The 26,303-nt window shown below is 40.7% G+C and overlaps 1 protein-coding gene across 2 annotated transcripts in view; it reads left to right on the forward strand.

The window, feature by feature from the left end:
- Positions 1-26,303, forward strand: part of cntn3a.1 (contactin 3a, tandem duplicate 1) — a 79,191-nt gene that overhangs the window by 8,844 nt on the left and 44,044 nt on the right. For both annotated transcript variants that reach the window (XM_035159798.2, XM_035159797.2), the window contains exons 2-5: positions 2,793-2,936; positions 11,853-11,985; positions 14,880-15,055; positions 23,605-23,700. In XM_035159798.2, coding sequence (XP_035015689.1) covers positions 2,882-2,936; positions 11,853-11,985; positions 14,880-15,055; positions 23,605-23,700 — 460 coding nt within the window. In that variant the 5' untranslated portion in view covers positions 2,793-2,881. The remainder of the gene's footprint in view (positions 1-2,792; positions 2,937-11,852; positions 11,986-14,879; positions 15,056-23,604; positions 23,701-26,303) is intronic.

Raw genomic sequence — 26,303 nt, forward strand, 5'->3', positions numbered from 1 at the left:
ACATCTCATGTCACAGCTCGAAATGCAAACACGTTTGTCATCTGGGAACCAAAAGGACCAGAGGAAGTCAGCTGAGTAGTTGGTTATTCAGTGTGGCCAAGGAAGCAGTTGTGCTCACGCTGCTTTAAAAAAAAATGTGGCTGCGTATTTCCCAGACTACTTCTGATTGTGTTCTGCCCATTGACTGTTAATAAAGATGGTCTTGCCGTCTCCCAGTCATCCCACTCTACAGACATGAAGGCAAAATATTGTGGGTACAAATGCTGCAATTTTGCATTTTTGGAGACAGAGTCTGGGCAGTAGGAATTTGGTGATGGATCCACAGTGTCACAGTCTGATACATGAGCTCGACCAATCACGTGTCAGTCTCAGCTGTCACGTTTCACCCCATTTTTTATAGCATAACATACAAATTTTAACCAAAATTACCAGAATTGGAAGACTTGAACATACATACTTTGATAAAATGTGTTTGACATTTATTTATAAATTGTATGTGGTCCATGTCCCATCCACTACCATGGAGGAGGTGGGGTTTATCCCCTATACTGCAGCCAGCCACCAGGTGACGGTTGAGATGCTTTGACTTCACTTTTGGGGAGCAGTCATGTTGCCCATCTTTATACAGTCTATGATACTGCCTGATCAGATCTTCATCAATGTTTATTGGGTGTTTTCCCACCTGATTTGATAACTCCCACAACTTATAGGGTTGGACTGAAACCCTTTTTTAAATATGATTTTTGGTCAAGGATAGATTTATTTAGTGAAAGGGGAGGTTGTTGAATCTGTGAACCGCTGCAGAAGCCTCAGTGTATGGGGTTCAAGCTTTACTGGGCACCTTATATCTTTTGTGGTATAAACGCCAATGCTTCCTCATTCTTCCCCAAAAAGCACGAAACAGGAACGAAAAATCGATCCAGGATGAGGTGGCTGTTGTGACAGTGCACCAACGCTCGATAAAACTGAGGCCCCGCTGATATGCATTGAGCGCAATTGAAACCAAATGCTTAATCTACAGGCAGATTCAGTCCTAGTAGACGACTCCTGTCATAACCGCGCCATTACAAGGTTATTGCTTGGACCTTTCAGCGGAAGTGTCTCAGGCAGAAACAGAATCTGAAAAGGTCAGCTAGACAATTTGGAGTCGCGTGACAGACACAGGTGTAAACAGTGATGTGTTTCAGTTTCCCACTTGTGTTAGGAGGATCACCTAAGATGTATTCTTATGCCAGGTGTAAACAGGGTCTTTAGAAACACGAGGCATTTCTGACAACTGTTAAATTTGAAATGAAGCTTGAGGTCTTTTCTAATGCAGTCTACATATACATGTTTTTTGTCATCCAAGCACATAAATAACTTGGCATAGGTGAGAAGTTGGAACGTTAAGTTTTGCCTTATTTCTAGGCTCTGTGTCATGTAAAGACACCGTGTGGAGTAATTTATTCAACGCATCTCTCACAATTATTCCCTCAAAGGAGGAGCACTCCAAAAATATCCAGGAGCACAAGAAGGGATTTGCAGTCTCTCTGTTTTATTATTAAAAGCCAACATTTACTCATAACATTTGCATCCTAATAACTGGGAGATAAGTTGGAACTAAGATGACACTCCAAACCCAATCTCCATAATGAGATTTATAGGGGGAAAGTGTTGCCTTTAATGGTTTAGTACGGGAGAGTGGTGTAGGCGAATGTGTCAGGGACGCACAGTTGATGTATTCACATAAGCATCAGTATGCTCTGTCATGCCTTTCACTGGTGCAAAAATAAGAAGCATACAGATAGCAGGGGAAGTGTGGAACTTTAATCATTCAGTTGTCTCTGCTTTTTTTGGGCACTTCCCTTTTTGATAGACTACACTCTATGCTCATATTAATTTTCCCCTCATTTATTTCAGCATGCTGCTGGTGTGCAGTCGGAGGACACGGCGCCATCAGTCAGTTAAATGTACCAGGCAGAGTCCGTTTGAGCAAAGACAATGGCTAATTTCCTCCCTTCATCCTTTTCCACTCCATAACCAGCCGGTCATACACAAACATTTATCTGCTGCTTTAACAGAACGTATCACAGCATTCAGGAAGTTTGAGTGCATTTAGAGTTTCAGACAAATAAATACATCCCCGTTTATCAGTGACAGGAGGAATTTGTCTCATTATGATGTCACAACTTTATTTATTTTTTTGAGACTTCATTTGAGCCTAAGCAGGGATAAATTACGGTTTAGTCCTTGAGAAAATCAATTGTGCGAGTCTCCCCTGGGACGGAAAATGGTTTTGCGCTGCGTACAGTCAGCTCTTTATGTCAGAAATACATAATCCCCCCCAGCTCAGACGAACTGGAGTAGCCGGGACAGTGCTTTATTACATGCTAGGGATGTGTCTGACAACCGGCTTGCTTCTTGTTTTGTCTCAGCAGGTCTGAGTACAAGCAAGCAATCCCTTTATGTTTCCCTTGCACACAGGATCCCTATTATGCAATGTTAAGAACACTGAAACAAATTTGTTTTCTAAGTGCTTTGGTTGGACAAATCATTTTTCTGTGTTTTCACAAGACGGAGTAGTTTTTTTGATTTCATAATATCCTATTATAACATAGACCTAATATTAAATGTCACCTTGACCCCCAAAGTGTTTGCAGAGATTAAAAGCTATTAGCTAAGCTTTTGGGGGATTTTCGGTCGATTGTATTTTAACCATGCTCTCGCACTTTATATCATAAAATGACTTCCCAGCAAATATCTGTATATAAATGTCTAATAGATTTCTCACCTCTCCTCCTTTCATTTTATAGACGAACGGTGAAAGTGCTGCAAAGGACAAAGCCAGGATTCTACACACCTGTGATTGGATGTGAGCTTGTATTGACCTGAGACCATTAAAATGGAGTTGCTATGGAAACTTATACTGCTGCTGTCATTGGTGGAGTGTCTGACAGGTAAGCTGCCCAAACATTTTTATGTTGCTGGCATAGGGGCTACGTGTATTGTTATTTATAGATTTTAGTTTTGTGATGGTCGCCTTGGCAATCAGAACAGATGGCACTTACAAGTCAAATGGAAAACTAAAAGGTTTTGTGGCAAAGAGCGCCCCCAAAGCTTTGCACCAATGTTTTTACAAAGGGTAGGAAAGATTCATGCTGTTCAGTATTCTTCCAGTTAATGATAAGGGGCTATCTCTTTCTTTTCAGGCAGTAAATCCTGCTGAAATAGAACGAGGGAGGTTTCCTCTTCTCTCAAAGACAGACCCTGCGATGGAATGTGCAGTCATTCATTTGAAAGAGCGCTTCAATTGTTACCCTAATTGAGATTGTACTGCTATTGGTACAGAAATCTTGCCATTGATCTCGCCTTTAATGAGAGACCTAATTGTCCTCTCTTATAAAACGTTCAGGGTCAAACGCTAGTTCCCCCCTGAACGTCATGAGTCTGAAGCTGAGAAGGAGATGAATAAGGGCTTTGTTGCATGAACACAGTGTCTTGAGGAATGCGTAATCTTTCATGTAGCCTTGCTCTATGTCAGCTGCCCCTCCTCACAGCTGGGACCTAAAATAAATAGCGTGCGTACGTGCATGTTTCTGTGTGTTTGTTTGTGCGCGTGTGTGCGTCTCTTTTTCAAGAGCACAGCAGCGCGTTTGCCTACATGGCAATTAGCACCACTTATCGCTAAATCCACTACACATCAGTGGATGTCTAATGAGGCCTTCATCAGGGAGCCGTGACTCCCCGTGGATTCGGATCTACACCACGAATATAAGTGTAGGAAATCCTGCCATAAACCTGACTGAGTTTTGATCTCAGATAAACAGCTTCGAAGAGAGGCCTGTGATACACTAGATTCAAGCCCAAGAAATCTATAAAATAAAAAATTTGAACTGTACTAAATATTTTCTTGATGTGTTCAGCTACATCTATTGTACTTCTGCCCGTCCTGGGAGAGGGATCCCTTACACGTGGCTCTCTGAGGTTTCCACGTTCTTATTCCCCCCTGTTCATGGTTTTTTTTTAAATTTTGATTTCATCACTCTTGCTGAGGTTTAAGGAAAGAGTATGTCGCACCTTGTTAAGCCCTATGAGAAAAAATTTGATTTTTGAATATGGGTTTCTAAATTTTTGTGCAATTGTGATGTACAGTAATTACATTTAGATGTATCTATTCGAGGCATATTAGTTCTTAACAAAAAGGAGCGGAGGGCAAATCTTTTTCTGAAAAGCATTGTGTTGCACAGGCCTTGCCTCACTCTCGAGGCTCACACTCGCAGTTGGTAACACAGAGTAACGGAGCATTAATATTCAGTATGGGCTTACATTACATATGCTCTGCTTGCAAGACAAGAATGGCGCAATATAACGATAGACCTCCAAAGCCTCTGAGTTCTGAGAAAGTATTTTAGTATGCAGATGTGCATGCTGGGTAGAAACAGTGCAGTGTGAGGGTGTGAGATAGGTGCTGCGTGGCAGGTTATTTACCCCCAGACCTGGGAGGGTTTTTTCTTTCTTTAAACAGTAGGTATCAGCTGTGTGAGAGAGCAATGAGGCCAGGGGGAAGTCATTCCCATTGCGAGTTCATCTGGAGTTAACCCCCCCCTTTCCATTCCCCCTGAGGTTCTGAATGGCCTGAGGCATGGACTGGTACTCTCCAGCATGTGTGTTTGTGTGAATAAGTGAGAGAGAGAGAGAGCGAGGAAGCAAAAAGAAGAGAGAGATGTGGATCTAGAGCTGGATGTAGTTTGCCCCACACAGATACAGCTCAACCTTCACGCTGTAAGCTGCTCCCAGCACAGGATCAAGAGTCTTCAGACAGAGGGGCTTTCATCACTGCTATATTTACAAAGATGTATTTCCAGGACACAATCCATTTTTCTTTCAATGAGCCATTTTCTGTGATGAATTGAAGGAGGAAAAGGAATTTCTTTACAATTAACACGAAATATAAAAAAAAAACCATTCAAATATGTCAAGGAGGAAAAATAAGCACGAGGAAGGGGGGTAAAGACACAGCTGTTATGTCAGCTGTACGTATTTCCTCTACTGCACTCACACTAACCATACACATAAATCATTTGATGCAAAATATTAATTTTTCTCTCTGGTGGTGAAATGTTTCAAAAATAATTGGCAGCAGCGCAATCACCGAAACATCTGTAGTCGGCATCGAAGGGGCTACAATTTAGCAGCAGTGGACTCAGAAATGTAAACACAGCCAGTAAGATTGCTGGTAAGGCTCCAACCAGCAATCAAATATTTTGTGCTGTGAGAATAATTCATAATCCTTGTCAGAGAAATCATCCACGGTGAGGTGAGTGGGTTTCCACAGTACTAGAATAGTAATGCACGAGTTGTTAAGGTTCGACTCAATCTTCAGGACTTCTTTAAAGTTAAGTGGTGGGATCAGAATGTAAAGTGTTCAGGAATCGCTCACCTCATTCTGGTTAATCAGAAGAAATTATTCAACCAAGCTGGGTTTTCATTTTGCCACTTTTATAACTTTGCATGGCAGTATCCATGAAGGAGCACACTGTACTACTAGAAACCTGTAAACCATTATATGGCAATTTCATATTTTTCAAGTCCTTCTAAATACAGTACTATCTTGTAATTGGCCGCTATTATTGTTTCACCAGTTAATGTTTCTGAAGTAATTATAGTGTCATAGATACATTTTAACCTTTCAAGCTATGAGTTGTTCAAATGAACGGAGCCTCTTCCCAGGTTTTGGACATTTTTGCTTCTTTGGACAAACACAGAAACAAAACTAGAACGGCCCTTGGTAAAGCTCATACCACTGCCAACGTCCCTATCTCGCAATGTCAAAGAAACGAATACGATATTCCTGGATCCGCCCCTTTGTCCAAATCTGCGCTAAAATATATAACATCACAGCGGGTGGAAAAGCCTGCCGCCCTGTGAAACCGCATCTAAATCCAGTAGATGCAGATTTATTTGGATCCACACCCAATTGATATCAGTCCCATAATTATGCCTGATTTTTTTAAATAAAGATCATTATTCGCCATCAAATTAGTGAATCTTGAGAAAAATAAAACACATAAAATCTTGGATCCAGCCCCTGATCCAGACAAAAATGTAATGGTTTCTTCCTTGACCCATATTGCATCCTTCCACAAAGTTTTGTGGTAATCCGTCATGTAGGTTTTGTGTAATCTTACTTAATAGCAAACAAACTAACCAATAAACAAACTAACAAGACAAGGGTGAAAACATAACCTCCTTGGTAGAGATAAAAATAATTAATTTTGTACAAAAAAAATTACTTTGGACAATAATTGTTACACTGAGAGATAAATATACAAAAATCTGTTTAAATGTATCTATAAATATATAAGTATTGTTATGAGAGAGACTTAAGAAATGACAACCTGCGCTTCTAAAAAGACACAGCCTGCAGTCACCACAAGTAAATGCTTTCGAGACAAAGCTTACAATCTTAGACCCACCCCTGTTGATTTAAAGCAGGTTCATAGTGAGTGAAAATACAGGGCTGCTTCTGGCCAACATTATAATCTTCTATAACTGCTTCTACTTTGCGCTGTATCCCCATGTGTGTATCCCAGAGATGACTGGAGTTTCAAATATTGACTTACCTCACTGATTCATCAGAACACAGCAAAGGCTTGAATCCTTAAGCAAAGATTTTTACTGCATCTTTGAAGTTCTGTGTATACAGTGATGGGGATAACACTCCCCAGTGAGTCCTTCTCTATTGCAGGATGTACTTTCACGTCCTGGGGGAATGTAAAATCATCCAATTTAAATCTGTTTGCCGGGTAGGGTTAATTATAGACCCATAATAATTAATCTGCACCATGTATTATTTATTGTAAACACAACACATCAATTATAAAGTAATTTATATTTTGATATATTTTGACAGGGTACATCCTGTAGCCTGGAGCAGTGGTGTGAGCCACTCTGGCATATTTCAGTGTTACTGTCTCCTGATGCTGCGGTTATGAATTTCACAACATCAATCAGAGCAAATGAAATAAAATGAGATTTAGGACTTTTTAAAATGTCTCGTCAGGCTTTATGTTCGATTTTTGAAGAAATAGTGTCATGGTGTGGCGAGCAGGTGGAATCAAGAGCAGGATGCAGGACTCAAGTGGAAAACAAAAAAACTTATTTTAATCCAGGTAAAGGTACTTGAAGTAAAAGCATGGTCGAAAAATCAAAGTCAAAATATGAAATACACAGAGAAACATTAGGAAAAATAAAAGGCGCACGCACGCACGCACGCACGCACGCACGCACGCACGCACACACACACACACACAGACAACTGTTATGGAACTAGACAAATTGACAAAGACAAAGGGAATCACAGAGACTGAAATACACACGGGAGCAGGGATTATTAAACACAGGTGAAACACATTGGGAACAGGTGCAGACGAACACAAGGGCCGGAAAACAGGACAAAGGCAGGAAATAAAGTGAGAGACACACAAGGAGCGAGAATTTAAAATAAAACAGGAATTGGAGAACTGAACCAAACAGAACACAATCCAAAGATAAGGAAAACAAGTCAAATGTCCATAAATTAAAAAAACACCAGAAACAACAGAAAATCAGATCCTTTTTCAATAGTTCCTAGTAGCAACAGCAGAATCATGACAAATATCTACAATACACAGGAATCCATTCCACACGCTGCTCTGTCACAAAATGAAAACCACTAATGGTCAAATTAGGCTCTTTGTTCCTATGGTTGGAAACATTATGGTACAGTTTTTTACAATGATGAATGTTTCCATTAGTACGCACTGCACAGCAGCTGGTAAATGACAAATAACCTCCTAGCCAATCTGGAGGAGGAAAAGGTAGGGATATTACTACAATTAGATGACAAATGGCCTCCTCACACGCAGTATATGTTCCCAGGTTTATGGAGACATTCAATATAGAGAGCAACAACAGAAAAATGGCTTTAATTGGTCTTTCCCACATAAGGAGTTGGACCTGATCAATTTCTGTGTTTCCCCCAGTGAACGTGGCATTGGATACCATCAATAAAACGGGTGTTAATTTCAGCTGCACTATAGCTGGAGAATGGGGCGACAGTAGTTTCACCCCTCGCCGTACAAACTATGTCAGTGGTATTGTAAGTAGTTTAATTAACAAGTTGCACAGCGTAGCTCACCCCTAGTCCCAGCATGTAAGTTTTATTAAAGCGTGACTGTATTATCCGTAAAGGTCTTCTCACCACATCTACAGCACCGAGATCATAAGAAAGTGGCGAATGAAAAATCTCCCTTTAAAAGTTTTCCTTTTCTGCTATTTTCCTGGTGAAACGTTAAATTATTAATACTTTTTTGGGGGCAATTTACATGTTTCTGTTTTTCAAGGATTCCTGAGAAACAAATCCGACAGACATGTACATACTGATGTGGTTGAACGATCGAAACAACCCCGACCTTCCCCTCTCTGCACTGGAGAAACATTTGCTGCCCCTGAATGAGAGACCTTAAAGGTGTACCTTATCGGCCTGAACAGAGGGGAAAGATGCTTTAAAACGCAAAATTGGCTTTTTTTTTATTTGATGCATAAAACCCTGAGCTGAAACGAATGGATTTGAGACCTCACAAACGACTGATACCTCCCCCACAGCCAACTCCCCATGTGCCTGTTTATTCATGCTGAGGTAAGCTGGAGGAATTCATTTGCTGTCAGCTAGTATTGAATTTGAGATTAGTTTTTATTTCAACCTCCAAAACAGCTCCGTCTGCCTTCCACTCGTGCCTCGACGCCGAGTCTTGTGTTGTCTGAGGAGCCTTCGAAAAGATGGCTGCACATATCACCATCTGGCAGCAGGTGACAAATAAGAGGGGAGTCGGCCTATTCTTTATTAAAGAGCCTTTCATAATGACCTCCATCTGTGTCCTGCAGCATTGTGCCGTCTACTTCCTGCAAGGACTCTGGATCGGTGCACTTCTCCGATAGGGCACTTTTTCATTTTTTTTTCACTTTCTGTGCTCTAGGGTGCGCAGGGTGGGAACTCCAATCAGATTTTAGTAATTGTCAGTTATTGTCTTTCATTACCAAGTATCGCACTGTGCATTGGTCAAGTCAAATATTTAACAGAAAGGGAAAAAAAACTGGGAAAAAAGAGTCAATGCCTCAATGTCTGTGGGGCACTGTTGTTGTAGTGTGTAGCACCTCAGTGTTTGATTACCAGAAAGCAAGTGAGAAAAAAAAAATCTGGGTTCCCTCCTGCACTTTTCATTCACTCCTGCTCGGGCAACGATAGAGTTTCAGAGAGTTTGCATCAGTTTGAACGGAGCCCGCGGGCACAGCCCCTGGAGCGCAATCCCTTCTCATTATTCTGACACACCATTATAACAGTTGCCATGGCGCTGCCAAAGATCAGGCCAGTTGAGTGCCGCCATAACCGAGAGTAATGGCTGCAGCCAAAATATCGGTGTTGATTATTTCCCATTAATTGAATATTGAGCATCGAAGTCGTCCAATCCATTTAGGGTTTGATTAAGAGCCTAATATGAGGCGTCCTTGTGGTTACATTTCAGGTTCAGCAATATTTTCTGTTCTGTTGTTTGTGCTTTAAGTGTTGCATCAGCACGATAAGTTAAATACTGTGAACCGCTCAGTAAAACTGTGCTAAATATACAGTACGATTTAACACCTTCAAACATGAGAATGAAAGAATTAACTACACTTCCATGAAATGTTCTCATTGCACTTCAGTTTTTGACCTTATTTTCTGTGGTATGGTGTGACATTGGTAATTAATGAATTTGATTAATTTAATAGTATTGCAGTGTAGTTGCAATCCATGCAAGATTACCAATCGCTCAAACATTTTCAATAGGGGTTGGGTGATATGGCCCAAAATTATTTCAAGATGAACATTTTAACATTAGTCAATATTGTTCATTTTCCCGATAAATACGACATTATTTTTAAGTTTAAAGACGGATTTTTGATCCAGAGTGAAGGTTGTGGTTTTAGCTATATAACGATAATAAGCCTTTGTTGTTTTGCTACTGATGGAAATTATATTGCAATAAATATTGATATTCTCTTATCGCCCTGCCCTGGTTTTTGGTGTTTTTTTATTATTATTATGTGGGTGTAAAAATTACCCAGGTTAATAGACCTTGATTAATTTTAAACTTTTGTTTCTGACCTCTAAACCGCTCAGAGACAGTTAATTAATAAATAACGGGCTGGTTTAGTTTTTTGGGCATGAATTGCCATCATTTAAGAAGAAAATATGCGGAATGGAAATGTTTGTGACCTGAAATTATTTATCCAAGGTGATGTGATTAATATCATGTTTACTGCAGGCAAGCTTGTGTACAAGTGAGAGGGTTTGGGTTTGAATATACAAGAAACGTCTTCGGATAATCAATCATCTCTCAACGCCGCTTCAGAGGACACGCTTCATCTAACGGAGATTATAATTAGGCGGCCTTTTTATTCTGTGTAACGTTCTGAGAAGTTTATCCTTGTGGAGAGGAACAATTAGTGTACAAGGTCCCTTGTCAAACATTCACACCCTCTCAGAGAATTATTTGGGGTCTTGAGGATAAGCCTGCACTCCCTGGGTTTAAGACACTTGAAAGGGCTACCTGCCTCTCATACAAATATCTAAGTTATCCTGGCTACGGTATCTTCCCACTTCTGTACCATTTCAGAAATGCAAATGTATTCCGACGAATCCAAGCGAATTTCCCTTTCATCACGGGAAGAAATGTTTATTCCAGTGAAGTGTTAACGGCCCCATGGGTCACTGTGGGCTTTGCCTGCACAACAAGCTGGTGCCTGTGTCTTTGTTCTGTGAAGAAAAGAACCCAACAAAAGCCATAATGTTGTGCAAGGAATTTTGAGTTGTGGTAAAAATGTCTGATATGCTGTATGTATTTTAGAATCACACACTCTATAAAGAAGTATTATAGCTGTGGCTCAGGGTTTAGAGCGGTCATCCTCTAACCAGAAGGTCGGCGGGTTGATTCCTCTTTCCCCATTCCGAATGCTGAAGTGTCCTTGGGCAAAATACTGAGCTGTACTTTAAAGTGCTTTGAGTGGTCACCAAGACTAGAAAAGCTCTGCATAAATACAGACCATTTACCATTTACTGTTGATAATGACAATCATAGTCCACACTGCATATATGCACAGTGAATTACAATGTAATTCAAAGCAATTTACAGGCAGCGCTGTAACAGATGGCATTATAAATAACAATGGGTAGTTTGGATGAAATTTGAAATAAAAGCATTTTTTGTCCCTTTATCTTGGAACAAAAACCTGATCGATGACAAGACACAAAAACACAAAACAACCCGTCTCTCAAGCATTTTGAAAATTACTTGATAAATTATAGGCTTTTTTTTGTGTTTATGATTCACAAAGGAGAACCATTTTAATGTTTAAAACGAGAGGATAATTTAGAATGAGACCGTATTACTCTCAGTCTTTGTTGTGTGAGTGCGAGACATCCCTTGGGAAAGTGGTGTATAAGTTTGAAGGGATTAGATAAAATAGTGCTGACGCGTGGTGGCAGTGCAGTGTGCCTCTGACAAGTCTTTACACTCAGATGTTTGCATTAAAATTTGATGAAGGTTAACAGCTGATTATGCAGTACCTCTGGGATCTGGCAAGTTTCTCTTTTCACGACTAATGTAAAAAATGTAGATCCGTGCCAAACAGAGTTACAAAGTGATTCAACTTTCTCGTGTGCGCCACAAGAGAACAGCTTTCTTGCTTCCTGTAAATCTTAAGTCATTTATTTATACGTATGAAAAAGTTGGTTTTCCCTCTCTGCAGAATATCAAAGCTGATTTTGTTTTTAATTTTTTTGTTTCCCCACACAGGAAGTGGAGTCCAGCTTAGGCCCGTGTTCACCAAACAACCTGGCAGCGTGGTGTTCCCCCTTCAAGCTGGCGAAAACCGCAGAGAGGTGGTGTTTAGCTGTGAGGCCCAGGGACACCCCCTGCCCTTCTACAGGTAACACTTGCAGGCATGATTTGATACACGTGACTTTTGTGTGGTTTTTGGTTTTGTGACGCTGAACCTTCAGGTAATATCCCAGAGCTTTCAAGTGCACCATTTGTACTAAAAACCTGAGCGAGACTGGATTCATTGCCCTGGGAAAACATGGGGATTCGAGGACCTTATGGCTCGCTGCTGCTCGCTGCCTGCGGTGCTTAGCCTCGCTGTCAGTCATGGTTAACTTGAGAATGATGAATTAATTAGCCTTAGTTGCTCCTCTGCCATATATTTGCATTGTTAGATGACATTGATCGGCTGGAGAATCCACTTTGAGAGCTTCCTGTCATCAGTATCAGTGACCACTGAGAAAGATCAAGTGACCCCAGAGAATCTCGCACCAAAGCTCGGCTGCCATTATGACAGAGACGGAGTGAAGAAGAAGATGAAGAAGAATGAAAAAAAAAACTAGCGGAGTATATTTCACTTACCAGAAATGATGTGGCGCAAGATCTCTTTCCATATCTTTGCTTCAGGCCTGCTACAGTTAATGCTTCATGTACAGAATCGCTGCCAAAGGCTGCACAGACGGTGCCACGGGGCATCGGATTTGGAGGTTATCGTTACACGAATCGCGGGATAGATGGGGCTGCAGGAAAACAGTAGCTGTTCGCCGCCTTTGTTCAGTGCACTGACCCTGTGTGGTTGAGCGGTCCATCAAGGGGGTTGTGTTAGAAGCAAATTGATGTCCAGTTCCTCCGCTGCGAAAATGATGACAAATTAAAACAAATGGCCAGCGATGATTTGCGATGAAGTGCATCAAGCGCACACGCTATTAATTCATAATCTATCAAATGGGGCCACATAGATGTTGTACTCCTGTCAGTGTAATTAAATGCAAATTGCAAAGCCAAGCATTTAATGTGTAATAGGTTGAAACGATCTCTCATAACATCAGCATATGCAGCCGTTAATGTAGCTTGAAGATCCTTGGTGCTATGCCTAATGGACACAAATTGAAATGAATGTACAAGATCTTATCACTTGGATAAGCTGGAATACTTATTTAGCAATCAGTCGCTCTTTCACTGTCCAGGTAGTCCCACTTTTTAAAAATTAAAACCAATGTACGAGTTAAATCTGAAAGTTTTTTTTTCCCCTTCTGAGTTCAAGTTCTGAGAGCGTGCCTGGCTCCATATCAAATTAATTTTGCTTTAATTAGCTCTTTAATTACAGAAAGTGCCACCAACTGTGGGAGTTTATATACCACATTAAGAAGTGATTTTCAGATTGATCACAAGCTGTTGTGTCGTTCCTTCATCCCTTTAAAAGGATGGGACTGATATTCACACGTATTGCTGTGTTTGTTCAGTCGGCACACATCATAGTGCTGTCATTGCTGTGGGTATATACCTTTTTTTTCAAAATAAAGGTCACTTGTGGCCACTTTGGAAATTAGTTTTGAAAAAAGGTTCGGGGACCTTGTGAGTGTTCAGCAGTGGGACACCATGTCCTGAATGGCTCCCCACTTCGCTGTGCATGTAGGCAGGTTTATTTCAGGGGCACCAAGGACAAATTAATTTGTCTAAGACTACCCGACGACCACTGCCACATAGAGCTTGTCACCATGGCCCCTGGATTCATCTCGTCTGGAGTCCTTGGAACTGTTCCAGCTGCAACACCAAATTACTAAATCAATCTAATCAGCCAATCTGCTGTTGAGCACCTCTCTGCTGCATATGCACCCCCCCCCTTGTTCCCTTTCTTCGTCAACCCTGCCTCCTACTCTCTTTGTCTAAATCTTACCCATGGAAAAAGGAGGAGGAAGAAAGATGAGCTTGAAACCTCAAGCTTATTTTTATTTTTTCCTCAGAGAGCTGTGAATATCTCATTCAGACCAAACAGTCAACCGAACTGTACCTTATTTATTTGATAAAAACCTTTTTCCCTTTTGCAAGTGTCACTTTTCTTGTTAGACCATGTTTATGCCTTTACTTTTTTCTCATCTCATTCCATTCCCTCCCTGTATGAGAATGAAAGTATTTGCACGCTTACTTTCCCCGAGTGTAATGCAAACAATTTCCACAAGCAGCTGAATACATTAAATGATCCAGAATATGATTAGAAACTTTTCTGCAAAACAAAATCGAGGAGTTTGATGCTTTTCGTGTGTTTTAAGCTCTTCCCGTTCCCAGTTGATGTAAACGGTACTTCGCAGTCTGTGTGAGTATTTAGGAAGTTATGGTCACATGCAGACTTTGGTTGAACTGACATCAACAACGCAGCAGGTCCTCCTGGAACACGAGCCGCAATTATGCAAAGTGAACAACTGCAGGCCTTCCTAAATCAAGCCACAGAGACAGGCATTCTGCTGCTCTCTCCCTCTGACACACACACGCAAAATCACTGGACTGGTGTATTTACGTAAACAAGAGGTTCAATCAGGAGGTAGCTTTATCCCGTGTTTTGCCTGTAGCCAACTTGTTTGAGCAGAGCTGGTGCCTGGGTCGTCGCCCCCCCCGCCCCCCATGTGATAATCACTTGGAGGGAAGGACTTTGATTGCCGGTGAAAGTACAGTCCTCACGGGCATTGATAAGGGAAATGCCAAAGGAAGTTGCAGAATTTGATCAGTGAATAACAGCTGGACTTAAAATAAAAGAGTGTTTTGAAATGACCTGCTGCTGATTGCCGACGTTGTGCAGCAGACTGTGTCATCGTCGTTCATGCCTGCTTTAGCCAGAATAATGTCTGGTAACAGTTTAGGCCACTGGGAAGTTGCTTTTTTACATCACTTCAGTGTTTTTGCATCAGCATCCATCTGATATCATTATTCTGACACCAGGCACGTGGCGATTTCAAAATACAAGGCACCTGAACTTTCTGTTGTTGTGTCATGTGCTTACATTCACAGGTGGAAGCTAAATGACTCTTTCATCCTGCCTAGACCAGGGTCACGTCACTTTCTCATGGGAGGAAACCTACACATCAGCCATCTGAATAAAGAGGAAGATGTCGGCGTCTATCAGTGCCTGGCATCAAACTCTTTTGGAACCATCGTCAGCAGAGAGTCCAGTCTGCACGTAGCATGTAAGTAGAACGTACACTGGTTTTGCAATTCTTCCAAAGTCTTATAACACATCTTAAGGTGCACTACTACATACAAAAAAAGATGTGGACAGAGTTTTTAGGATTTACCTCAAGTGATGTCACTTAAAGCAGCATCTGAAGGGATTGGAAGCTACAAGTTTGAAAATCAGAGGGTGTGGAGTTTAAATGAAGTGACCTTATCTGACTTCTCCCCACCAGCTCGATCGAAGCAGGAAGCTTTCGGCTCAGACTGGTAATCACAATAAACATTGTCATTTCAGTCGATGTGAAAATAATTTCTTTCACATTTAAAGACCGATTGTTGCTACTTATTGGAGAAATACAATTAATTGTGGTTTTCAACACACTTTATGTGAAGAAAATGACAAACACTGGCTAAAGAGCAAAACTCTGTGATAGAATATTTTAAAATTACATGGGATATAGCTCTCACAGTGCTTGTGCAATGTATTTGTGGTGGCTGCGAAATTTACACGAGACACACAAGAGCCTCTGACCAAACTATGAGCAGTCAAGTTGCATTGTAGGTAGTGGAAGCAAAAGATTTTGACAAGAGAGAAGAAAGTGTGAAAAAAGAAAAAGTTAGGAGGAGTGCAATGCGAATATTTTGTCTGCCAACTACAGTTTTCAGCACGTTAATCAGGATCATTTTATTTTACTCGTATTGTTACTCGTAACCCCATTTTGCAAAACCTTCGACATTGATTATTATTATTACCACAAACAATTTGTGTTATGTTCAGTTTTATTATTTCACCTCAGTTAAGTTTCGTTCACCTCAAATCGAGTTCAGATCTTTTTGAGTTCATCTCAGTTTTTGTTTGCTTCAAAAAGTAAAAGTTTAATTAAGCATCAAACGTTTTGGTTCACTGAAACTATAATGACCCAGTAGGATTCACTGGAAATTGTTTGTTGTCAGATCCTCACTAACAAAAAAACAACCAGCGACAGGAGACTCTTACAGTAGGCCGATACAGTTAAGGTTACTAATGAGGAAACAAGTTACTCACATTATCATATCCAGTCGTATAATGGCAAACTTTTTTTTTTCTTTAACAATGATTAAAGCTCCTCTGCCGGTGTTTACTTTGTCTGGTGCTTTTAAAGTTCTCACACCCTTGTGATGAAGACTGCGTTGTTGTGTGGTGGGCCTTGACAGACCCCAGTGTGGTTGATGCTTTACAGCCTCCATCTATCACATTTTATAAGACCTGAGTCTGAGGCATCTCTGATGGCAAGGTGAACTTGAGGCCTCCAGTCTTGATGGGCAGCCCATATCAAATGACAGCCCTTATATCTGTGAACAGATGGTGCAGCTAGATTGAATTCTGATGTCTGTTTCTCTGCCACGGCGGACACGGAGATGATCCTTGGCAGCGAGAGAATCAGAGGTATCCATCTCGCCACTGTTTGGCGCGTCTTTGTCTCAAAGCACCATTCAATCTTCAGCATATTTAGGGCAAATCTGTGTCCTGGGCTGCTCAAGGGCTGTTGATCATATTCACAATTCCAATTAGTTTCCCAGTCCTGACCTAAACTGTATGTCACTGTGATTGGTTTCATCCATCGCCTGGGCCTGACCTGGAACCTGCGGCTTTTGTCAACGGATGAGAACAAGCATCGGTGCTGATATGTCATACATCTTATTTATTGCTCATGGTTTAACTTAATTAAGTGTCCTGGGTGATTGAGCGGGTCTCAGGTCAAGGGAATAATTCATTGGAGGAGCAGCCTGTTATGAGTCAGTGGTGTCATTTGTAACGGACTCAGAGTGGCTCAATATGACACTAAGGGGCTCTTGTAATAACTTCATGAGACAAGAACCAAGTTAAGGACCATTAATGAAGGGAATACAAGGATCAACAATAACATCCATCTCCTAATCTTTTCAAATCTGACGCCCGGGCTGCACTGGATGCACGAGCGTCTCATGTGCTCACTCTGGCGCCCGTTTTAACAGGGTAGAGCCGCCGCATGTCTCCTTCAAAGTTAAAGCAATTTAGCGTTTCTGTTGACTGAATTCATTCTTTTGTTTTGACAAGGTTTTTATTGTGAAATTTCTGCATGACCGGAAGATGCACAGCTTAATACCATAGAATCCTGGTATTTAGTGAAGTACATAGACCTACTTTTATTCAAGTAAATAGAGCAGTTATAGAATCCTCACGTAGCAGCTCCGTATCAGGCAGATGGCAGACACGCTCCCCGTGTCAACAACAGACGTATGCTAGACGCAGCAGATCAGCTACGCAGCCGTCAAGCGCTCTACACGCACCAAGTGCGGCCCGGGCATGAAAGCCTAGAACCAAAGCTTTTAGTCCCCACTGCAGAAAACAGATGTAGAACAGTGATTACAACATTGTGTTTTTTTTTTTATTAAATAAAATATTGCTACATGCTGATGAAGGACGTAAGATCAGTGTCTTAGATTTGTGCCAACGGATAATGTCCTTCTTCACACTTGTATTGCTTGAGTGTGCAGCCCCTCTATAAAAGTTGATGTAGCCTACATTTTAATCCCCTGAAAGATGGATGATATAACAGCTTCTGTTACCATCTGGTTGGGGCTTAAACCTCTAAAAGTATAAAGGTTCCTGATCCTGTTGACAATACAGACTTAAATGTTTAAAAGGTTCTGCTCGCCTGCTGGGGCCGCTGCAAGGAATAATCTAGTTGGTTATCAAACCAGATTGAGTTTCCTAATCTCCCAGGGATATTTTTTTTAGCTGTAAGTGAAAGGATTTTCACCACTGCAAGATGCAACATCCTACAGCAGATTGCAAGGCCTGCAATATATAAGCAGAGTGTATTGGATGTCTGATCCTGGAGAAGGAACATGCTACAGCCGAGATGCCGTGCTGCTTATAGAGCCACAAGGGTAACACCGTGTTTAATGAAGGATGAAATTGCTGTATTTATGAAAGAAATGCAGGACGCAACTCCCTTGTATCTCGGTGCTCGTGCTTCCTCCTATCAAATTCAGCGCTGTAATTGCACCTCATTTGTATTTTTTCCGACTGGCTCCAGTCGAACCTAACTGCCTTATCTGTATAATTACTTTGCAAGATTCCTATCTCTTCTTTTTTTCTTCTCCTTCTATCATTTCCATTAGCTTTGTGCTCTTACTCATTGATGTTTCCTCAGGTGAAAATTAAGTCTGTTTTGAGCTGAAATGCATCTGAGGAGGGGACAATAATGTTTCTCATCAGCGCTGGGATGCTAAGTGCTCAATCTGGGTCTCTAATCATGTCAGGGAGGAGGGCAGTGGACATCCCCTGAATGCTGCGCTTCACGGCGGTGGTGTAATTGTCAGGAGAGAGCAGCAGTCGGGCTGTGTAAGAATTAGGCCCCTTTGATGTTGATCACTGCTCAAATGTGTCACTCACTGTTAGGGCTTCACTGCGAGACACCTCTCTGAGAACAGAGGAGGGAGAGGAGAGGGCAGGGAAGCAGACAGACATGAGAGGAGATCAAAGCAATTTTTTTTATCATCGTCAGTAATATTCATTGCAGTTATTTCATATATTCTTGCTTTCATGATAACAACTTGTTGATGGCAGCTTTTTGGTTTCATGGACTAGACTTGTACCTTTTGACGTGTTCAATAAAGTCTACAGATACGACATGTTAGGAATATTGGCTAGCTTTAAATGACTGTAGGTTACAAGTAAGTTCAAAGTTACTCACAGATGGGACCTCCCATAGAGAACTGTGTCCACTATAGGGATTAGTAGAATAAGGTTAGTGGTTCTCACCTTTGTGAGGGGTTACTGCTGTTTTCTTGCTTTTGCAAGTTTCCTCACTGTTCCTCACATGCAAAATGCATACATGTTAGGTTTTACTATTTTCACTGCTTCTGCTGCTGCTACTAAACTACTAATGGTAGCACCACATTTTAACCTAGAACCCAAAAAGGTTTCATGTGCACGGGGACAGCATGGAAAGACAATCTCATAAGTAGAAATGCACTCAGTAGAGCACACACCTCCTCAAAGGCCCAACAGTCCCCTTCAATTCAATCAGGCTGCAACAAATTTCTCTCACTCAAAGATTTTAGATGTCTAACTTTTTTCAACAAGATCCATGGATTATTTCCTGGGAAATCTGTGAAAATGTTGCAAATCTTACATTGTTAAAGAAAGTGAAAAAAAAGGTTTTCTCTGATCTATTCTGCATGCTTCCACCAAGTTTCATGGAAATCAGTTCAGCTGTGTTTTGTATAATCTTGCTTACAAACAAACAAATCAACACACGGACTGGTATCTCTTGACGGAGGTAAAAACAGCTGCATCCAAAGATATAAGGGATTTAAAAGTGAACCAAATCATTCAGTATGTAAAAACTAACAAAAACATTCATAGCAACAATAATACATTGATGTCACATATTACGCAAATGTGTATGTCTCACACATGTGGTCCAAGAAGTGGAGTTGGTTTTTAGTGCAAGTATAAGTCAAGTCAGTAATAGTGTTCACATTCAATACAGTTATATTTGTATGACTGCAAATCATTATCCTTCATTCAATCATTACATTACCTCAAGGCACTTTACATAGAAAGATCGAGACCGTACAATATTATAGAGAAATCCAACAGTGTTCCCGCAATGAGCACAGGCACTTGGCGACAGAGGAGAGGAAAAAACCTGAGAAGATATCAACATAACTTTGTGAGAATCGATTTAGAATCTCCTTAAAACATAACTACATAACCACCTCCTGCCTTCGCACCCCACCTCTTACATTTTCCTACTTATTGAATTTTTGATAGATCGTAAGGCACTTTCACATTTGAGGTAATTGAGAAAAAGGTAGATGGTTAGGTGAAAGGGTTTTTTGAAAATGGTGGCATTAGTGGGTGAAGATAAAAAGGTCTAAATGATTCCAAGGCTCCTACCTTATATTTCAACAACCCTTCGGTTAATCAGAAATCACATTAAAAAGGCCAAATTCCTTTTAGAAGCTCTGCTGGGCTAAGCTTCTACTAAATTTACATTACGTAGGATTGAAGGTAGTGATGGGGAGATCATTTATCAGATGTTAATTACAGTTTGTGCAAACGTTTCATTTTCTTTCACATTGAATATTATTCATGTTTAATTATTATTTTTATTTGTTAGGATGAAAAGCTCATAGTTTATAAATGTTTCACCCGATCCTGCTGTGGCTGCTCAGCTTACATCAGAAATACAGAACAACCCTTTTTTCATTAAAAGACAGAAGCTTAATGGAAGCAAATGAACCATAGTTGAAGAACTTCATATAAAGAAAGTTTTTTGAAAGTCTTTTTTTCCTTTTGTCCAATGGCGAGGAGACAAATGTAACCACATCACATATTGTCCTCGAGCTCAAAATCCGACAGAATGGCTTCAATTTTCCCTTTTCTGCAATCTCCTCTCATTCACCACAATGGGTCACATTGGAGTAGCAAGTCCAAATAAATGCAAATTCACATCCAATTTCATGGATCTGAAAACACTCAAAATAGCCTGAACCCGGCCATGAAGAAGCACACGGAGGTGCAGAGCCATGATAGGCTTGATAAGATGATCCACAGGGTGCAGAACAGCTTGGGTTGTCAGGCATTGTTGGCTTTTAGTGTGTCTAGCTCATTTACGCCCCGCCATACTCCAAAGGAATATTAATCAGGAGAGCTTCACTCTCAGCGTGAGTTGAGCAGCTCGGGATATTTTCGACAATGCGAGCCTGCTTTGGTGGAAAAGAGTTCAATCTGAGTCTATGTGTCGTTTATAGTACCAGCTGACAGAACGGGTATATAGGCACAAAATCACCCGAAGCGGGAAGAGATGTCTGGCCCGATATGTTTCTGTCTCATTATGGTAAAATGTTTGATTTGATGTATGCCTTTTTCCGACACATGCCTTGTGCAGCCTACACACACACTTGTTTAGGGCAGATGACTGATGTCAGCGTTTGTTTCATAGCATTTTAAAGTCGACAACCATGTTCACATGTGCATCTGTTAAAGAGGTAACTGAATTACTTAAATCATATATAGTTTGTTTACGTGATTTCAAAACAAACATAATACAATAATTCAAATAGGAAATAATTTTTGTAGTTCAAAACATATCCCAGCATTACCAGTTCAAAACTATATGAAAAAGATCCTTTGTTTAGTAAAAAAGGTTATTTCACATTTTGTTTTTCAGATATCCAATATTTATCCCATATTTTAGCTATATATATATATTTAAGGTATTTTTTCTGACATATGACATATATGTAGAAAATGTTAACACACACACACACACACACACACACACACACACACACACACACACACACACACACACACACACAGTTGGTTTTCTTATAGTGTGCCATCTGCATCAGGCCTGAAATTGCTGTCCATAGCCCACTGTAGAGAGTGTGTATTTCTGAACATTCATTGGCATGACGACAGAGTGCAGAGTAATAACTTGAAACCACTTGATCAAACCTTTCAAAATCCATGCTCCAGTAACTGCATACTGGGATTTGAGCAGGTTTAATATGTCATCAAATAACTGGGTATCTCTCTTATTAAGCTCATACACTAGTGGGCAGAGGTGAAAAAAAAAAGCAACTTATGAAAAAACATAAGCTGACCTATTGTGACATAGCTCAAGCAATGGGCGAAAGGCAGTGTCACTCACAATGTCAGGCCATCACTTCAATTCAGGCTGAAGTGTTTATTGTCATGGGACATTTCCCAGATGATGTGTCATCATAGCAGGGTTACGTGTGTGGTTTTGAATGGAGATGGGCCTTTATTTCAAGCTGCACCAAATTTTACTTACTCTGACATCAGTTCCCTAAATGTGCCAGATCTTTTTCATCATCACTCATCAATAATACTCATGAACTATTCCCTTGGAGAACAGTGAAGATATCAAAATGTCCTATTTCGCAAGCTTAAGAAATTGAAAAACAAATTTCCTGGATCCATGATCCAGATCTACATCAAAGTTTAATGGGTTCCTCCTTGACCCATATTGCATCCTTCCACCAAGTATCATGAAAATCTGTTAAGATATATTTTGTGTAATCTTGCTGACAAACCAACCAACAAACAAACGGATAGGGATGAAAACATAACCTCCTTGATGGAGGTAATGATGGCTAGATTCCATTCTGCTGCTATAGTTTCAAGGTCCTGGTATTGTTCCTGCTGGTTCACCATCATGCTCTAATGGCTTTACCGAGGCACTTCTTTTGTTTTTAAGCTGTTGGTGTCAAAATCTTTAAATAACGCAGATTAAATATGATTAAAATGTTGGATGATAAGTCAAATTTATCTCTGCCTCTCTTGGCCGACAAAACCAGTGTATTTATAACTGTGAGCTATGTTTACCAAGTATTGGACGTTATAACAGAGCCAAAGCTTAATTTGCTCGAAAGGCAAGCAGGAAAGTTGTGTTTTTAATTTATACTGTGATTAACAGCGTTAACATGTGAAATTGCGTGAAGTTACACTGGCATACACATAGCACAAATATGGGATAGTGGTAAATTAATAGATTCCTCACATTTACTCTGGAGCTTCATCAGCTCTGGGGGGATTTATAGATGTCTTGCTGAGGGAGCCTCACTGTGCCAAATCTGTTCATGCACAGAGAGGATGTTATTTTGTGTTACCCATGGATCATCCATAGATTAAGAATTGGCCACTGAGGCATTCACTCAATCTGTCTGCACCGAATATGAGATCTATTCATTAATTTGGGAAGTAAAGTAGGAGCTTCACGTAATTCATTTGTGAACAAAAGACAAAGAAAAGCTGTTTTCAATTGTGATGATGAAACACTGTTTTGCTGGATGCTGTGTTCCATTGCTGACGGAGTCTGCAGAGATCATGTACTTATGATTTAATATGCAGAGGGCCGCCCTGTTGTGCTTGTACACCAGATCTGTCACTTTTGCATTCTTTCTCTCCCTCCGTTCTCGAATTCAGTCTTGATTATGTTGTTATACGCCAGCTGCACATTTGGCTGCGCTGCCTGCGATATCTACAAGAGCCACAGCAGGCGAGAAAAGCCAAAGTGTTCAAGGATCGCCGTCTCTATTCGCTTTCTCTCGGCAGGTTGTCAACAAGTAATCGGTCTCCATACAAATGATGTTTCAGTCTTAGTCATTTAATTGTTGCTGGTCTGTGTGCACTGGATGAAACACAGAAAGTGATAACAATGTGCAGTTCCAATTAAATGCACTCATGTGTGACTTATACTTGAGGAATTGCTTTTTGCTCCAGTCAGAAGTGTTCGGGACTTTATAGCACCACGTCTGCATTTATGCAAACATCGCATGGGTGGTTCATGAAAATATGCAAAAGTTCTGCATCATATGTCCCAGTTAAACTCTGGTCAGTATGAAATTATTGAGCAACCATAGACTTGACTTGTAGTGCATTTTTTACCTCTGTACACAGCTCGCCATGTTTTTTTGTTGTTTTTTTCCCTGTGTGTTTATGGCTCTAGAAGGAATTGATTATTTCCTGTTATTGCTTTTGTGTTGTGGTCAACAGACTTGGAGAACTTCAAGACGCAGAGGAGAAGTCCAGTGAGGGTTCGCGAGGGTCAAGGGGTGGTTCTACTGTGTGGCCCGCCACCGTACTCTGGAGGTAAGTTGTTTTTTTATTCTCATGGGAAGATACATACATTTGAATCTCCACCAGTTGTAGCTGCAGATCAGTTACACTCAGTATTACTGAAGAGGTCAGGTCCTACACACGGATGTAGACAAAGTGCAGTATGACTTGTCTGATTCCTCATCTCGCGTGTTTATCTGGATTAAGGGGAAGTCGTGTTTGTGCGCTCCCCCTCAGATCTCCTGGCTGTGTGTTTGTGTTGTTGAGATCAGTGGAGTGAGTCATTTTTACTTTGGGACACTCTGGCCCGTGAGCCTAATTTTCTGTGGGGGCGAAGAAAAACTTTGGCATGCAGAGTGGAGAGGCTGTCTGTGGCTGGGTCCCTGCCAGGCTGAGTAATGGAGCATCTCTCTGAAGGTGCTTTGTTTGCTTCAGATCAGCCCTTTGCTTTCCATGACATTATCAATGGGAGTAAGCATCCAGTGCTATTAACTTCTACGCAGGGGTCTGAAGATTGGCTTTTTACTCTTCCAGTCAGCGAGGCTGAATGGAATTCACCAGTGCAACATACTGTCTCGATTTTTAAGCGTCAGTCTTAAAGGGTATAGTGTTTTTACTGTGATGTAAATTACACTCATTACACAATAAGATAACAGCAGCAGATGCAGCACATTCTCTTCAGGAAATGCAGATGTTCTAGTTTTGCGTCCACACCAGCGACAGCCAGTGGCCGGAGGCATTATGTTTTTTCTAAGGTTGTTCATACGTACTTCCATGGTATGAATCCTCAGCTGGATGATCAGTGTGTTTTTGTCAAAGGTCATGGTCGCTGGGACCTCACGAAACACTTTTCTTTACATAGTGAACGTAACATCTCAGGAACACCTTGAGTAAATGTCTTCAAATTTGGTTCAAATGTTCAGTTGGACTCAAAGATGAACTGATTAGATTTGGGTGTTCAAAGGTCACAGTGGCCTCACAAAACATGTTTTTGGCCTCATGAGCGTGTTATCATTAGAAGGCTTCGAGAGAATACTCTCAACTTTGGCACAAATGTTCACTCACAGATTTACTGATTAGATTCAGGTGGTCTGAGGTCGAAGGCCCCGTTAGCTTCACAAAGACACTTACTCAGCCTCTTGAACACGATATCTTAAATCTGCCTTTAAGGAATCTCTTCAAATATTGACCAGTTGTCACCTGGACTCGAAGATTAAATGATTTTTTTTAAAAGCTAGAAACTAGAATTACAGCAATGGTTGCCAGAGGCCATAAATGTAGCTTATTATAATCTATCAACTTTTGGAGAACTTATTTAATGAAGTTTTTATTTTATTTTTATCTTGTTTGATTTTACTCAATTATGTTGCCAATTTCAGGGATTGCAAGCAAACTGAATCTTAATGAGTTTTATCGTTTATCTTACAGACAATTGTACAAAAAAACTTAATGTGCAATTTACGGATGAATGTGACAGCGAAGATGTCCATATAATTATATTGATTCCCATTGGATTGAAAGCAGTCTACTTTTATAATTGTGCAAAAACAAAATACTTGTGCTTTGTTAAATAACAATACAGTGTGCCACTGAGATTCAGTAACGAACTAAACAACTTGCTTTGGCTGCTGGATGTGTTGCTGAATGTACAAACCGAGCACAAACAAATTGGTGTCATTTTAGGTAAACTTTAGTCAACTAATTCGTGTTTCACTCCTGTGTGAAGCCACGCTGTTCAGCTGCTGCACAGAGAATATTATGAGGTGTTTGTTTGCAAACCCAACAGTGGGCTTATATTTGTAGTGCTTTGTTCTGTATATGTTATAATGAGACATCTCACCCTGTGTTGACAAGAAAAGCTGGAACAATGAGCCATATGCTTACATTTGGCAGCCTCATTGCGCGCTGGCTTTCTTTATATTGCAGACAAATCCACCGGTGCAAGGTGTCCAAATGCCAACACATGTTCGAACCAGCTCAAAAAAAACGAACAGCAGCATTGTCAGGATTGTTGGGCTGCACAAGCTGTGTCACGACAGTGTCCAAAAATATTGTGAAAACTCAGGGCACAGCGAATTTAAATCCAATGGTTTATTCATTACAGCGGGAAACAGCGCCAGTTTAGACAGGATGATGCACCAAATGCAAAAAATCCCGTCTAGCTCCTTTCTAGAAGCATGATGAATTGTTTGTTGTGAAGGTGATCGTGTATTCACCAGGCTAATGTTTACGATTTGGAAGAGGAAGATTGGCGAAGGCGTGCAGGGTTCCCTGGACAACCATTTGGGTGAGCCATCTTTTCAGTGATGGCAGTGATGGCACAGAAATGACTTGACATTGACTGACTTCTCCTTGGATAGATTACATGGGCTGAATTCCTGCTGGTGAATTGCACACAGCACATAAATATTTGTAAGGCTGACAGAAAAGAGGAGGAGGTAAACAACCATTATTTATTTCCTTGGAAGTGTATTGATGTTGTTTAATGAGTCACCTTTAAATCACCTTTCAGTCAAGAAAATAATCTGTATTGTTTAGATGTTTAATGAATGCAGAAGTCAGTGTAGGTCATGCCAAATATTTTATGGCTGTGCGATATATATTGTAAGCAATATCGAATGCTGCATATTATTGTT

Source organism: Hippoglossus stenolepis, chromosome 6 (assembly GCF_022539355.2).
Source record: "Hippoglossus stenolepis isolate QCI-W04-F060 chromosome 6, HSTE1.2, whole genome shotgun sequence".
Lineage (NCBI taxonomy): Eukaryota > Metazoa > Chordata > Actinopteri > Pleuronectiformes > Pleuronectidae > Hippoglossus > Hippoglossus stenolepis.